The sequence below is a fragment of the Myiozetetes cayanensis genome, unplaced genomic scaffold (genome assembly GCF_022539395.1).
Source record: "Myiozetetes cayanensis isolate MyiCay16 unplaced genomic scaffold, myiCay2020 scf16, whole genome shotgun sequence".
Lineage (NCBI taxonomy): Eukaryota > Metazoa > Chordata > Aves > Passeriformes > Tyrannidae > Myiozetetes > Myiozetetes cayanensis.
In genome coordinates this window covers 6,755,681-6,771,065 of record NW_026087270.1, presented here as the reverse complement: position 1 = coordinate 6,771,065, position 15,385 = coordinate 6,755,681, and the positions used below count along the sequence as shown (strand labels likewise).

The 15,385-nt window shown below is 36.3% G+C and overlaps 1 protein-coding gene across 6 annotated transcripts in view; it reads left to right on the top strand.

The window, feature by feature from the left end:
* Positions 1–15,385, top strand: part of CHD9 (chromodomain helicase DNA binding protein 9) — an 85,339-nt gene that overhangs the window by 53,967 nt on the left and 15,987 nt on the right. For all 6 annotated transcript variants that reach the window (XM_050311753.1, XM_050311752.1, XM_050311751.1 and 3 more), the window contains 16 exons: positions 613–734; positions 1,221–1,464; positions 2,533–2,709; positions 3,591–3,734; positions 4,162–4,417; positions 5,191–5,401; positions 7,353–7,548; positions 8,271–8,438; positions 9,032–9,211; positions 10,544–10,654; positions 11,325–11,521; positions 12,269–12,468; positions 12,953–13,112; positions 14,062–14,151; positions 14,751–14,854; positions 14,982–15,099. In XM_050311753.1, coding sequence (XP_050167710.1) covers positions 613–734; positions 1,221–1,464; positions 2,533–2,709; positions 3,591–3,734; positions 4,162–4,417; positions 5,191–5,401; positions 7,353–7,548; positions 8,271–8,438; positions 9,032–9,211; positions 10,544–10,654; positions 11,325–11,521; positions 12,269–12,468; positions 12,953–13,112; positions 14,062–14,151; positions 14,751–14,854; positions 14,982–15,099 — 2,678 coding nt within the window. The remainder of the gene's footprint in view (positions 1–612; positions 735–1,220; positions 1,465–2,532; positions 2,710–3,590; positions 3,735–4,161; positions 4,418–5,190; positions 5,402–7,352; positions 7,549–8,270; positions 8,439–9,031; positions 9,212–10,543; positions 10,655–11,324; positions 11,522–12,268; positions 12,469–12,952; positions 13,113–14,061; positions 14,152–14,750; positions 14,855–14,981; positions 15,100–15,385) is intronic.

Genomic DNA, 15,385 nt, shown 5'->3' with positions numbered 1-15,385 from the left:
TCAGGGAACTAAACCACTCACAACTTTTCTGTATTCCTGCCCTTGCCTTCCTGAATTGGCCGACTGTGAGATCCAGTGGTCAGCAGTGACCAGGACAAGTGCAGAAAGGAAAGGGCAAGATCAGAGTAACTTAGTATGGATGGCCAGACTACTTCAGGAGGGGAGAGCATCAGTGTCCAGAGTTACTCAGAGTTCAGGGATGATGGCAATCCCGAATACTCAGTTAGCTCTGTTGTAGGGCAGCTGTTCTTGGAGCTGGCAAAGTGAAACTTTGTGTAGTCTTGAAGTTTCTTATATAAATGAATTAGTGTGTCAAATTACCCATGCCAAAGTGTTTATATTCTTAGTTTTAGAAACCAGTTGCTTTATTTTATCATAATGTAGTCTTAAATTAATTTTAAAAGTAGTGATTCACGTAGACAAATAAATACAAATTGCAGGTTTCTGCAGACTATTAATTAGTAAGTAATGTTAGCAGTGACACCTTCCTGCTTTTAAGGTTTAATAATAACACTCTAAATCTGAAGTGATACACTCACTAAACAGTGGGGTTAGATATTTAGGAAAAATAAAGCATTTACCAATTTGCATGTGTTAATCTTTCCCTTGAAGGACCGACCACCTCCAAGCTCCTGGAAGAAGATAGAACAGTCCAGGGAATATAAAAATGGCAATCAGCTCAGGGAATATCAACTGGAAGGACTTAACTGGCTCCTATTCAACTGGTACAATAGGTATATGCATGGAATATTTTTTAATGTAGATTTTAAACAAATGGAGTGAATCATGGTTACTGGGGATGAATATTGTTTTAACTAAAACAGTGACTTCTAGGGAATCTGCATTAAGTTCTAGCACTTTTGTCAAGGTGAATGTCTGTGTAGGAAATCTGCTTAATTTGAATTCTTCTAATTAGGGCAGATGTAGTCCCAAAAGAACACTTCTGGAATATATTTTTCCAGGAGAACTTCATGGAACATTCCGTTCTCAGGTTTCACCAGTGCTAAACATGATGCAAAGCTTGTGGTTTCGTGTGCTGACCATTCTTTCACCATAAGCAGGGAATGTTTGGAGGGATCTTTTTACAGTGCCTCGGTTTTGACTGTTGTTGTAAACTGGTGTATTTGAGTTTAACTTTTACAGATTGTCCATTTGAGTAACAGCTGTAGTGTCTGTGCTTCCTTTGATGCTAATGACAAAGAAATATTTTTTACTTTCAGGCGAAATTGCATTTTAGCAGATGAAATGGGTCTTGGCAAAACCATCCAGTCCATTACATTCCTCTATGAAATCCTCCTGACTGGTATAAGGGGGCCTTTCCTGATCATAGCTCCGCTTTCCACTATAACCAACTGGGAAAGGGAATTTCGCACGTGGACTGACCTGAATGTTGTGGTGTACCATGGCAGTATGATCAGCAGGCAGATGATCCAGCAGTATGAGATGTACTTCAGGGACTCCCAGGTATTGTAACGTCACTTGTGTGCAATAACTTACCAAAACCTGTTTTAGGTGGGAGTGAGGAAAGGTGTGCTTTACATCATCTGTGCGTTTATCTTAGTGAAAGTCATCCTATATACCCTGATGTTACATAGGAGCATCTTGAACATATGCTTACTGAGTACATTTAGTGGAAGTGTTTGCAGCAAGATGTGTTGTTTCATTGTGCTGAGTAATTCTGCAATTGAATAGCAGTGACGCTGATGCTCTTGTGGAGATTAAAGTGTACACAGATGGTTGCAGTTGGGTCCTGAATTTGAAGAGCAGGGAGAAAAAAAGTATCACTGATTAAGCTCTTACCTTTATGTCGCTGTTGATTTCCTTTTGCTAGTGCTAACTGTACAGTTTGCTTTTCAGACTGAAATACATAACATTAACTGACATGAAAAAAATTGAAAACTGTATTTTTAAAAGGGATTTTTTTTACCTTTTCTATATATTGTGCATAAACAATTTTTTAAAAGTATATTTCTATGAAATTGATAAAACTGAGAACTTTTTATTAAGTAGTGCTAAATATTAAAATGACATTTTATTTCTGTAGTAAATTATTGCATACTGCCTTACTGAAGGCCTCACATTCTCCTTATCAAACCAATGGAGTAAGCTGGATAAAAATTCCTCATTTAGTTCTCAGGTGATATTCTGAATACTTACTCTATGTTAGCGTCATATATTTTGATTGATTGATTGTAGGATTTTTCCTGTCAGTCTTTCAGATTTTCTCAGGGTTAAAAATGGGATTTTATCTACGTGCACATTTTGAAACAGTTCTATTAGATGGTTATATCTGTAATTTAAAAGTGGTTAAAATTTTACTGTTGATTAGATAATGTTGGATTTGTGTCTGTGGATAATAGCTCATTAGTATTAATTAGAGTTACTGAAATCTAATAAACGTGTATGGGATGACTGAACAATTTATAATGTAAAATCTGATGTCTGGCTCTTGACAAAATTTCAGCAGCAAAACCTGTAAACTGAGTAGATGAGAAGTAATGTAACAAATTTGGTGTGTTGATGAATCTCTAGGGCCGTATTGTTCGAGGTACCTACAGATTCCAGGCCATTATCACAACTTTTGAAATGATTCTTGGTGGGTGTCCAGAATTAAACGCAATCGAGTGGCGCTGTGTTATTATTGATGAAGCTCACAGACTGAAGAACAAAAACTGCAAACTCCTGGAAGGACTAAAACTAATGAACCTTGTGAGTAACTGTAGTTCACTTTGGGGATTTGATTTTAGCAATGTAGTTTGATAATAAATAAAAAAATTTGCTTTACATGCCAGAAAAGACCTCTCAAGCAGCCTTTCTCAGGAGATAACTATTCCTGATACTCTTCAAACATATGTGGTTTTGATAGCTGATGGTGGTATACATATTTTTGATAAAACAAAATATGGCAAGTTCTAACTGTTGGCACGATCTGTTTCTGATGATCCTATTCTATTGTTTGTTTTGATTAGGGTGAAAATTTCATTTAAAATTTGCTTTAGTTTTTGTGCAATGTTTTGTGCAGTAATTAATGTTTAAAAAGCTGGAAAGTATTTTAAGCAAGTTATTTACCAATAAAAGCAAGGAAGAAGTAGAATTTCAAACAGACTTGTTGTCTAGTCCCGTAGTTAAGATTTTATTTGCTACACTGCAAGATTTTTAAAAGTAGGTGCTACCATGTATCTTGAGGCTTTTGGTGCATTACTGCAAGATGCACCATGACTAGTTTGGCATTTTTGTAATTACTTCATTATTACTTTCCTGCATGTTCTCAGAAGTAATTATAATTCTTCGAGATAAATGCTTAGTGTATATTTTCTGCACTATAGAGAGGGAGGATTGTAAATGTTTGAATATTTGCCTGAATATTACAGGCAAGGTTCAAGTGTTCAATCATTTCTTCATTAGAGAATTTAAAGAAAAGCTAGTAGGAAATACTTACTGGTGGTTTTTAATAAATGGGTTTATCTGTATTACCTGTGTACTTAGTGACACTCAGAACTGGTGTTTTCAGGTTGCGATGCTCAGATTTCAGACAAAAACTTTTGCAAACGATGCAGATAAAGTTAAGCAAGTTTTCTTTCCTTCTGTAGGAACATAAAGTGCTGTTAACAGGTACCCCCTTGCAGAACACAGTAGAAGAATTATTTAGCCTCCTTCATTTTCTTGAGCCGCTGCGTTTTCCTGCTGAATCTACATTCATGCAAGAATTCGGAGACCTCAAAACAGAGGAACAGGTATAACTTCATTTTGAACTTTGGTGTTTGAGTGACCTCCTTGAAGGAAAAATCTTTGTTCTAGTTAGTAGCCAGATAGTAACTGGGACAGTAGCAGTAAGTTAACTATAATATTGGATGTTAATGAATTATTTTTACTTTTCTATGTCCGTTTTTTAAATTTGGGAAGTAAATACTGAGAAAATAGAAATTTAAGTTTTCTGGCTTTGTTGAGAGTTTTTGCAGACAAATGTTAAAGATACTTTTTTGTTGTTTTGAAGTACATACGTTAAAAAATTCTTTAGTAGTTTGGGGTTAAAAATAAGGCTCTATCCCATGTGGAAAATTTTTCATGTAAGTCTACCAAAAAAAAGTGACATGTATTTGAAAAACTTTTAACTACACTATTACTTTTTCATATTTGTACAAACGGTTGTGTTTCATTTAGGTTCAGAAACTACAAGCAATCCTGAAACCCATGATGCTCAGGAGATTAAAGGAAGATGTAGAAAAAAAGCTGGCTCCTAAGGAGGAAACTATAATTGAAGTAGAACTAACTAATATCCAGAAGAAATATTACCGAGCTATTTTGGAGAAAAATTTTGCTTTCTTATCCAAAGGAGCAGGGCAAGCTAATGTACCCAATCTGGTTAACACTATGATGGAACTCAGAAAGTGTTGTAATCACCCTTATCTCATCAAAGGTAAATACATAATTTTTAGCTACTTTACTTTTATTCAAAATATGTAAGAACTTTTGTAATAATTCTTTAGTGTTTTCATCTGACCTTCCAAGGATTGGATTAGATAGAAGCGTTTTTTTGATAGATACAAGACAGGGTTGCCTGAAACATGAACTTGTTTTGTAGGATTTCACAGAACATTTAGAAGCAATTATCCCATGGAAATGGTACCTCTCTTTAAAAGCAGCATGAAGATCAACTTTTAGGTCTAACTTTTTAAATTAAAACTTCTTGCAAGTGATATGATCTGTCAGTTTGCATTGCTTTTCTCACTTAAAACTAACTGATGTTCTTTCTGACTTGCAAGAAAATAAAGTTCCTAAAGTTTTGGCTGTGGTTTCACAAGTATTCAAAATACTGGTTTTTTTTAAAGACTCATGTCTCATTTAAATTATAAAAAAGAAAAAGAACTTGTGGGTTTTTTTTAGTTGTTTTCTTACACAGTACTTCAGAACAAGTATTTCAGTTTTTGCAATTTAGAAGAGGGGAGTTCACTTCATTCTAGGTGTTTTTTCTTTGGTGTTCTGCTTAAAAACTTAAGACTTGTTTTCAAAGCCCATAGAAATAGATATTCTTGTTTAAGTTTCAGATCCATTCAGAACTATATTCTGTCCATCCATGGCTAGTGGGGAATATTTAGGATACAAGCACTGATTTTGGTAACTTGGTCTTGTATGTATGTGGAGATACTTGTGTAGATACACCTGTGGGCATGGAAATATATTCTTATATAGGTGCTGAAGAGAAGATCCTTGGAGAGTTTAAAGAAACGTACAGCCCCAGTGCTCCTGACTTCCACCTGCAAGCCATGATCCAATCTGCTGGGAAATTGGTTCTTATTGATAAGCTTCTTCCAAAAATGAAAGCAGGAGGCCACAAGGTCCTTATCTTCTCTCAGATGGTGCGTTGCCTTGATATTTTGGAGGATTACCTTATACATAAAAGGTAAGATGTTTCACATTCTCTGTGCTGTAGTATATTGTTCTCGGTGGGCATATCTGGGAATGGTAGTGCAGGATTAATGATAGCACACCAAGGCTGGGAGCTTTGTTTTCTTTTTTGCTAATCAGTGTGTAGCTTGTGTTCTGTGATGTGTTCAGTGTTCATTTATTCACCAACCAATTAAAAACTTCAGGGAAAAACTAAAGAGAGGTTGTTGAGTAAACCGTGTGCCTTCAGTTTGTTGCTTTTTCCATTAAACTTTCAATTATGTATGTTTTTACTTTTTCTGTTGGAAACCAGGTTCAAGCTCAGTGTTGCTTGCCCAAACCCCACAAAGCATTGAATGTGTTCTTTATTTATTTGGTGTTGAACTTGGACCAGACAGGGTCCAAGATGCAGCTCCTTGCTTCCAACAGAATATAAGCACAAAATGGTAAACAACTGAAAGTTTGTTTTTTATAACATAAAAGTACAAATGTTCTTGCTATCTTTCCTGAGTTATGACTGCTTCAAATTTTGCAGCACAACTGAACTGCCAGCTGAAAACCAGCTCCTTAGGTTGGCTTTTGCCATCCCATATAATAGCACCCTTTGATTATACTATTCACTCCATGGAAGCAAAATGTTTATATGAGTATGTGACTAAAATGCATAAACTTGGTTACAACTGGCTGTGTCAACCTGAAAACCTATAAAAAGGCATAGTTCTGGTTGTTTTACTAGTGCATTTGTTGGAATGTCCATACTGCTTTGAAATTGTAGTTGTCAGTGAACTACACTGTAGTAACAGAGTTAACATGTTGAAAAATAAAAATTATTAATAATGTCAAGCCTTCTTGCTGTGGATACTGAAATGTATATTGAATATTAGATTATTTTAATACCTCTTCTTGTGATAGTTTATATTAAAGCTATCTGTTTGAACTGAGAGCTCAGCAGTTTCTACGTTGCATTTTAAAAGATCAATTTTAACTTCATAGTAACTCTTATAATTCAGTATGTAAAATTTTTTAAACTAGTCAGTCATATCTACAGGTGGAGTCTTGAAATCCACAGAAGCTGCCATTGGATCAGAAATGTTAGAGTGCACACATGATCAGACTTGGTGCTTAACAGAATTCAGGACTGTAAGAGATGGCTGCCTGCCAAAATGCCTGTGGTCCTGTGGATTTTTTACTGTGCCATTTTATAGCTGATTAGAAGAAAAGTGGTTGTGAGGCTTTCTGACTACTGGATACCCATTTAGTATCTCACTCAGCTTACAACATACAGGAGTATTTGCTCCCCTTTTCAGCATTTTAGTTTCAAAGGAGTCTTTCTAATTGTCATATGTAACAAATGGCAGTTTTACGTCAGGCTTTTAAATTTGCTGGGTTTAGTCTAGGGAGCCTTGATAAAGACTATTAGAGATGCTGTCAGGTCATTTTTGTTCCATTTCTCTTAGTCTTTACAGAACCAATATGCAGTTTGTCTAATGACAACTCACCAAGTTCTGCTTTCTGCTGATTACTTGGGTACTCCTAATGTGCTCAGACAATTTGGTAAATAATACAAGAGTCCACTGTCCTGCTTCTGTGACCCTAGGCAGGGATCCAAGGATAATAGCATGGGAAAAACTTGTGAGTGTCCACATAGGACTTCAGGTTATGGTGTGTTTTAATGCAGCCAAGTGCCGTGGTAATACATGTTTTTGGTGTGTAAAGTCAGGTATAGACAAAGTTCAGAAGAACTTGTCTTAAAATGCTCAGTGTCTGGACTTGCTGTTGTGTGTTAGTACTACAGATGTGCAAGTTCTGACGTGATCCTTGGTTATGTCACCCCCTGCTAATCAAAGTTGGTGTGTATCACTTTTATTCTCTGTAAGGAATAAACAATGCAAGCAGGAGATCTGTTCTAATCACCTTTAAATTATAAAAAAACCGCGTCACGTTTGTGTGCGTGTGGCACTCTCCAGGTACCTGTATGAACGCATTGACGGGCGAGTACGAGGCAATCTCAGACAAGCCGCCATCGACCGCTTCAGCAAACCTGACTCCGATCGCTTTGTCTTCCTCCTGTGCACCAGAGCTGGGGGTTTGGGCATCAACTTGACTGCAGCAGACACATGTATAATTTTTGATTCTGACTGGAATCCTCAGAATGATCTGCAGGTAAACTCCTTTGAGCATGATACATTTTGAGTGTTGTATCTGTTTTGACCATACGTGATTTTAAAATGTTTGTGCTTTTTTAAGAAACGTGTTGAAAGTTTCTTGTTGAGTGCTTTCTACTTAGATAGGAGAGGTTTCATTTTGGTTGGGTTCTAACTTTTTCTTTCAAATTGATTATTCTTGAAAAATAGAGCACAGGTAAAGTCAGTGAGTTGTTAAAACCTTTAAGGTTTGATGACACTCTGAAACTGGGGGCTATTTTTTGCATGTACTAACACAGTTTATGTAAACAGAGGTGTTCAGCTACAGCATAATATATAGAAAAGGATTAATATGTATTAAGAAAGAGTGAATTAATCAAATCTAAGAATTAGATGCTGAAATTGAGTCAATTCTCAAGTCACAACTCCTTTACCATTTGTATCTGGAGATCAGATAATTTATCAACTAGCATGTGTTTTTACCTGATGTTACTGCAAGGGAAATACCATTCAGGGCATTCAACACAGACCGTTCATCTGCATTTACTTGCTACACTGTTTTCAGAAAATTTCACAATGTGAAAAATGTCTGGTAGCTTCCATTTACTTAAATGTGTATTGACTCCTTTTGAGTTCATGCTCTTGTTTTTCAGATTATGCTACAACAGAGTTTTTAAAAAGAATATATCTTACTCCTACATAAGTCTAAACTCTTACTGCCATTCTTCCTCCCTTCAAAAGGCTCAAGCCCGATGTCACAGGATTGGTCAGAACAAAGCAGTGAAGGTTTACAGACTGATAACACGCAATTCCTACGAGAGAGAGATGTTTGACAGAGCAAGTCTGAAACTGGGACTGGATAAGGCCGTCCTGCAGAGTATGAGCGGAAGAGAAAACAGTGTCGGTGGTGTACGTAGATTTATTTCTTGAAATAACCTTCCTTTAGCTTTTGAAATCATGTGGGAATCACCTCAAATTACAGAAGCTGCCATTTTTTACCTTTTTCAGTCATTTGCCTCTCCATTCTGTTTTCTGAAGTGGACTAGCAATATAGGTGATGTAATTTTCAATGTACTCAGTTACTGTGATAAACGTTTCACTGTTTCTTGCCTCTTAAGGTTCAAGGTAGATAATGTCAGAGTGAAAACATGGAGAAAAGTTTCTCTTTGTTTCCTTGTATCTTCTCCTATGAATATAATGTGTGACTTTAAGGGAAGATTTACCTTAGTATGAATAGGTAATTTTTTTAAACATACTCATCATAGTGTTGAGAATAGCAAAACCAAAAAACAGGCATATTTGTAAAAATGTGCTCTGTAACCACATAATAAATTTTATTTCAATTTTCAACTACACTTTGTTCTTAGCTTTTAGTAATCTAGATTTAAATTTATAAATCACAAAGCACAGTTAGGTTGTGGAAACATGGGAAGGGAAAGAGAAATAGAAGAGACTTGGGGATTTTTTTTCTTAACTGTCTAAACCTGATTTAATTTGCTCAGATCCAACAACTCTCCAAAAAAGAAATAGAAGACTTGCTTCGAAGAGGTGCATATGGTGCCATTATGGATGAAGAAGATGAAGGCTCTAAATTCTGTGAGGAGGACATTGACCAAATTCTACAGCGTCGTACTAAAACTATCACGATTGAGTCAGAAGGGAGAGGCTCCACATTTGCCAAGGTGCAGAACAGCAAGTTGTTCTGTGACAGTATAAGCTGTAAATGTAACCAAGTGTTGTAGAGTTTATGCTTTTTTTTTTTTTTTTTTTAAAGTTACATTTTTTTGTTTTATGGGGGTGTGTGTTCGGTATGTTTTTTGGGTTTTTGCATCTATGTGTTAAACATGTTTATTTTAAACAAAGCTATAGCAAAATCAGATTTGCACATACAGATTGTGTAAATGGCATATGCAAAGCGCATGCCTGAGCAAAGATGAGTAATGGATATGTGCTGCTTTTGAAAAGGCTGGATTTTGTGTGAGGTGTAAAGGGCTGTATTAAAAATGTTTAAACAAATTTCTTCATAGATCCATTTGTGTTTAGACACATTAAAAATAGGGGACATGTCTATGACAATAATTATTAAGATTAAAAATTCTTAATTTGTGTAGGCTTATTATAAAAATGCCTACACAGAGGAAACAGTTTGAACCTTGGGCTTTTTTGGTAAGAGTTGGAAACCTCCTAAAATAGCAGGAGGTGGAGAGAGTGCATATATCTACATGGGAAGGGGACTGGGAGTATAAAATATCAAGCAGTATAACTGAGCTTGGAGTGTGGGCACTTCATGAATGCAGTTGTGACAATTCCAAAATAAAAAAAAAAAAGGCAAAGCAAAGGAAAACTTTTAAAATACAACTTATATACGTTTATATTCTTAAATAGTAGTATTTATAAATATTAGTTATTTATATGCTTATTTAGGCTTCCTTATATCTTGCTGATTATGGCTTAAATAAGAAGTAGACTCTAAAGAAGATCATCATCACTGCCTTTTTATCAGAAGAGTTAGAAATTTTTGTATATATTTACTCTTTTCCCAAATGCGGTGTATCGGGGTTTTTTAAATGCCTTCTGAAATTAAGCTCATTCCATGCACTCAAGCTTTGATTGTTGGCGGCTTAAACGCCCCTTTGAAATTTCCCTCAAGCGAGTACTTTTGCATGAGATGAAATCCCCAAATGCTGATAAGGCTCTTCAAAAGATTCTTTTTTCTTCCATTCGAGTAATTTAGATTCAGACTCAGAAGCAGAAGAGTCTTGCTGCTTAATGTTCTTCTCTCCTGATGGTGCATAAAAGTTCATTAGATTTTTCTGATATATTATGGATCTGATTTTTAAAAATTAAGGGGGAGGAGAACTTTTGAGTTGCTTTGCAGTCTAAGTAACTTCTAAAGTCTTAACAGCTGCTTGGGAGATTTTTGATGAAATAAGGTCATGCATTCTTCACAGCACTGAGGCAAACTCTACATTTTGATGTTTGCTGTTGGTAAGATATAATTTTATTTATTACAGGCTAGTTTTGTTGCATCTGGAAACAGGACTGATATTTCATTAGATGACCCCAACTTCTGGCAGAAATGGGCCAAAAAAGCAGAAATAGATATCGATGCCATCAGTGGTAGAGTAAGTACTTTTCTTTTTCAGTGTGCGTTTTTCCAAGTATGTGCTTGCTGTTGAATTCTGAAATAGCATGTGTAGGATTTCTGGTGCTTTTTGATTAATATTTCAACAAGTCAGACTTTTTGTGCTGGATGATTTGTGCCTGATGATAGCTGTATTATTTCCGATTTCCCTGCTGTCCCAAAAGAGTTTGGAGGTCTTTGATTTTTGTCAAAGACCTGGAAGTGGTTGAAAGTGCGGAATCATTCTGATTGCCCCATTTTTGTGCTGGAATCTGCAAAATAACTAAGACCTGTACACATTTTAGATGGAATTATATAAATTACAAATTTTATATGGAAGTTGTGTCCTATACTTGAAGACATTCCCATGCATTCAGTGCAAAAAGGTTTCAGTGCCCCTTTTTGCTCACAGAGGCTGCAGTGTAGTCTAAGTATTGAATTCTGAGGAGATATTTAGTGTTGTTTATAACTAATGTGCTGGTAGTATGGTATTAAACTCATTTTTTTATTGCCTTAAACACCACAGAATTTTTTACTTGCTTTGAGTTTTCACTGTGATGTCTTCACAAAATACCTGTCAATGGCATAAGAATTGTTTCTGAACTGAAGCCACCTACTTGAGAAAAACTTACCAACTGTTTCTCTCATAAGGTTTGTTTGAAATTTTGCAGAACAGCCTGGTTATTGATACCCCAAGAATCAGGAAACAAACACGGCCCTTCAGTGCTACAAAAGATGAACTGGCTGAGCTGTCTGAAGTGGAGAGTGAGGGTGAAGATAAACCCAAACTCCGCAGGCCCTGTGACCGTTCCAACGGATATGGAAGAACTGAGTGCTTTCGGGTGGAAAAGAACTTGCTGGTCTATGGGTATGGTTGTGCATCTTTCTGCATTCTAGCAAGTTTCTAAAAAAATACTTTTTTTCCATGTACTAAGTTGTATATAAATAACTCTTAATCATATATTGGCAATAACCTGGCATGTGTATACAGAGAATTTATTTAGAACAGAAATTTATCATGCACCTTGTGTAAATCTGACAATTGGCAATTAAAGAAACATTAATGAAGAAAGGTGAAAATCTTTCTTCAAATGGGATTTACAGCATTTAACATGGGCACTATGGGAGTCTCTCTAAAAATCGTTACAGTAAATGCTGCAGGCAGGCTCAGAACTCCTTAAATAAAACAATACCTGAAATAAAGGCTTGCTAGGTAACTTGATTTTCATAATTGCAGAACATCTTGCACTTCTGTGAGGCGCAAATAGGAACTGAAAACATAACCAGTTATTTTAAGCTTACTGAAATCAGATATGTTGATTTGGAAATCAAATCTTAGGTCTTCCCTCACCCATCTCATGCCAATGTGAGCTCCCATCAGTTTTGTATCTCAGAAGTCTAAAACAATCATCTGTGTGTTTTGTAAACAGGCACTACTTGTTTAAAACTGAGTTTTAAACAGATGGAGTTTTGTTGCAAATGTTACTTTCTTATTTCCACTCAGTAACTTAAGCTGAAGGAAAAAAGTTGAAAGCTGAGTATTTTACAGAGAAATTGCTTTTGTAAGAGAAGTCTGCAGGCTACCCCTGCTCATTTATGTCTCACTTTGCACTAGGTGGGGTCGATGGAGAGAAATTCTGTCCCACGGTCGCTTCAAGAGGCAGCTGAATGAACAGGATGTGGAGATAATTTGCCGAGCACTATTGGCCTATTGTCTTGTTCACTACAGAGGGGATGAGAAAATAAAAAGTTTTATATGGGATCTTATTACCCCAACGGAGGATGGGCAAACACGAGAGTTACAGAATCACCTTGGTAAGGCCTTAACGTGTTTCTGCAGTTAAGCAGCTTCACATATGGGTTCCTGCGGTACTGGGATGCAAACAGCTAAAAACCCTCTCTGAATGCATTCTACTTGAAATAAATGGAATTTATTTCAGATAAACAATTCAACTGATGGGCAAAGAAGTGTCATTTCTGCTTTGCTTTGGGTTTGATGGCTTACCCAAATGGATTGGTATAGCCTGTGTAAGCTTTCATTTCAGTTCACAAGAGCATATTCTGTTTCACAGTAGGTGACAGACAACACACTCCTCTTTCTTCCTCCCTCTCCTGCATTGTCCTTAGCTGGTGATATGTACTCCAGAGATGCTCTGAGAGACAAAAAAACCTCATATCCAGATACTGTGATGCTGGTGTTTTATTTTTACACTGCAGGTCACAGTACTGGTACAGGATGTAGGAACTGTGAGTATCATGGGCATATATACCTATATCTTTAATATTTTACATTATTTAGGCTTATCAGCCCCTGTGCCTAGAGGAAGAAAAGGAAAAAAAGTCAAGACCCAGGCTAGCACTTTTGATATACACAAAGCAGAGTGGCTTCGAAAATACAATCCAGAACATCTCTTGCAAGATGAAGGATACAAAAAGCACATAAAACACCATTGTAACAAGTAAGCAGTAGCTTAATTGTGAAATGTATTTCTATTTTTTTTAAATATTATTTTTCTCCTAATCCTCATTGTCTTAGAAGACTTTAAAATACTTGTGGCACTACAAAGAAACAAATCTTAATGGTGTTAGCTTGATTGGAATAAATAGGTTGCAGTGTATTGGGAGATGAATGGATGATTTCACATGTAAAATAATTCTGTTAAAATTTTTTAAGAAACTGTGTGTTTGTCTGTAGAGAGAGAGAGATATCTCTTGCTAGCATGTCTGGGATGCCTTGCAGCAGCCAAAGAACTAAGGAGTGGGAGTGCTTAGCAAAGAAAGTTAAAGCACCACAGTTGTTGCCCCTCAGTCTTTCGTGCCGTTTCCCTGGCATGTTTTCCAGGCTTCCGAGGATCTGAGTTAGCAGCTTGTTGATAGCTTAGTCATGGCCATGAATGAGCTTGCTCTAGATAAATCATTTCTCTGTAGCTTAACTTGTCATATTCTGCTTGGTCATTCATACAGCTGTAGTCAAGAATTGAGGTCAAGCATGGAGAAACCATTGGGGTCATGCTCCAAATTTTGACTGAGAAGGAATGAATGTAAAGGTCATATGGAAGATGTTGATTGTCAGCCCACTCGATCCTTTCTAAGGGCATGTTCTAAGCAGGAAAAGGGAAACAGCAGTTTGCTCCTAGCAGTATTTTATGAAGCAAGTGAAGAGTATTCTACTGATCCTGGTCTTTAGGATTTGAAAGAACTTTTGCAATGAAACAATTTGTAAATGTGATGGCAATAAAAACTGTTAGGTGTCCTGAATTGGAGATTATCTCCCCTTAAAACTGAAGGAAGTATCTTTTAGGAAAATGACTTGAAATCTCTGTGATATTACAAAAGACAAATCAAAAACATCCACAAGGACTGAAAGCTTTTAGAGTGGTAATATTTTTCTCTTTTTTCTTTGTTTAGAGTCTTACTTCGAGTAAGAATGCTGTATTACTTAAAACAAGAAGTCATTGGTAATGAATTCCAAAAGGTGTTTGATGGAACTGATGCCAGGTGAACTATAGAGTATTTCTGCTTCTTTATTTCAAATGTCAGATGAAAATTGTGGAAGATAGAATTATATACTTTACAGTCTAATTGGCAGGTTTTTCTTGTCTCTTTATGCATGCTTTTGGTTATGTGCTATGTACTCTGCTCATTTTTTATTTTTATTTCATTTTTTAATGCAAATGTTGCTGTAGGGAAATTCTTCAACTCACAACTACAAAAGCTCGTGGTGGATAGAAAGTTGTAATTTGATTCAGAAATGTTTGTGGAAGAACAGTCCCTCATGCTATTAAACACAAACACAGATAATGCTTGGTTTGCAAAGTTATGCAAGCACAGACTGCTGGGACTTTGTAGAGTTCACTAAGAGAAAGAATATTGAATTCTAGTTCTGCTTTCATATTCTTTCTCTGTTACTGGGTCTCTGTCAAATACAAAACCCCAAGCTGCCTGGGTGTTTTGTATTGCTGGTTTTAGTGTATTTGTGGTTTGAAGAGGGAATTTTAAAATCTAACATAAAGTAGAAATGTACAAAGAGAATATAAAAATTTATTTCTTCCTCTGAATATTATTGATATTGGTGTGCTGTTGGTGATTCCCTTTAGTGAAATTGATGTTTGGGTCCCTGAGCCAGATCACTCTGAAGTTCCTGCTGAGTGGTGGGATGCAGATGCAGATAAATCTCTTTTAATTGGAGTTTTTAAACATGGTGAGTAATATGGATGGCTGTGGGGAGTGGGGAAGTACATACATATAAAAACACCCTACACTCAATTTTTATTTTCTACAGTTTACTCTGAAAGTTGAATTTTTGCCACTTTTTTTTTCCTTTATAGGTTATGAAAAATACAACACCATCAGAGCAGACCCAGCGCTGTGCTTCTTGGAAAGGGTTGGCAAGCCAGATGAAAAAGCAGTTGCTGCTGAACAGAGAGCAAATGATTACATGGATGGGTATGAGAGCACTTGAAAGGGGCATTAATGTTTTGGGGCCTTAAAGCAAGCAAGTCTGAATTTACATGCTGTACTTTTATTATCTTCCTAACTGGTTTTATACTAGTTTGATGTCACTGTTTTGAAGAATACTACTTTGATTTTACTCCCAAAGAGCGGAAAAGAGTTAGAAACGGTGTAACAGAACCACTGAAGTTTGGGATTTCACAGTTGGATGAAAAATGCAGCAACTTGGTGTTAACAAGGATTCTGCTTTGTGTTGCTGTATCAGAAATATTACTTAAAC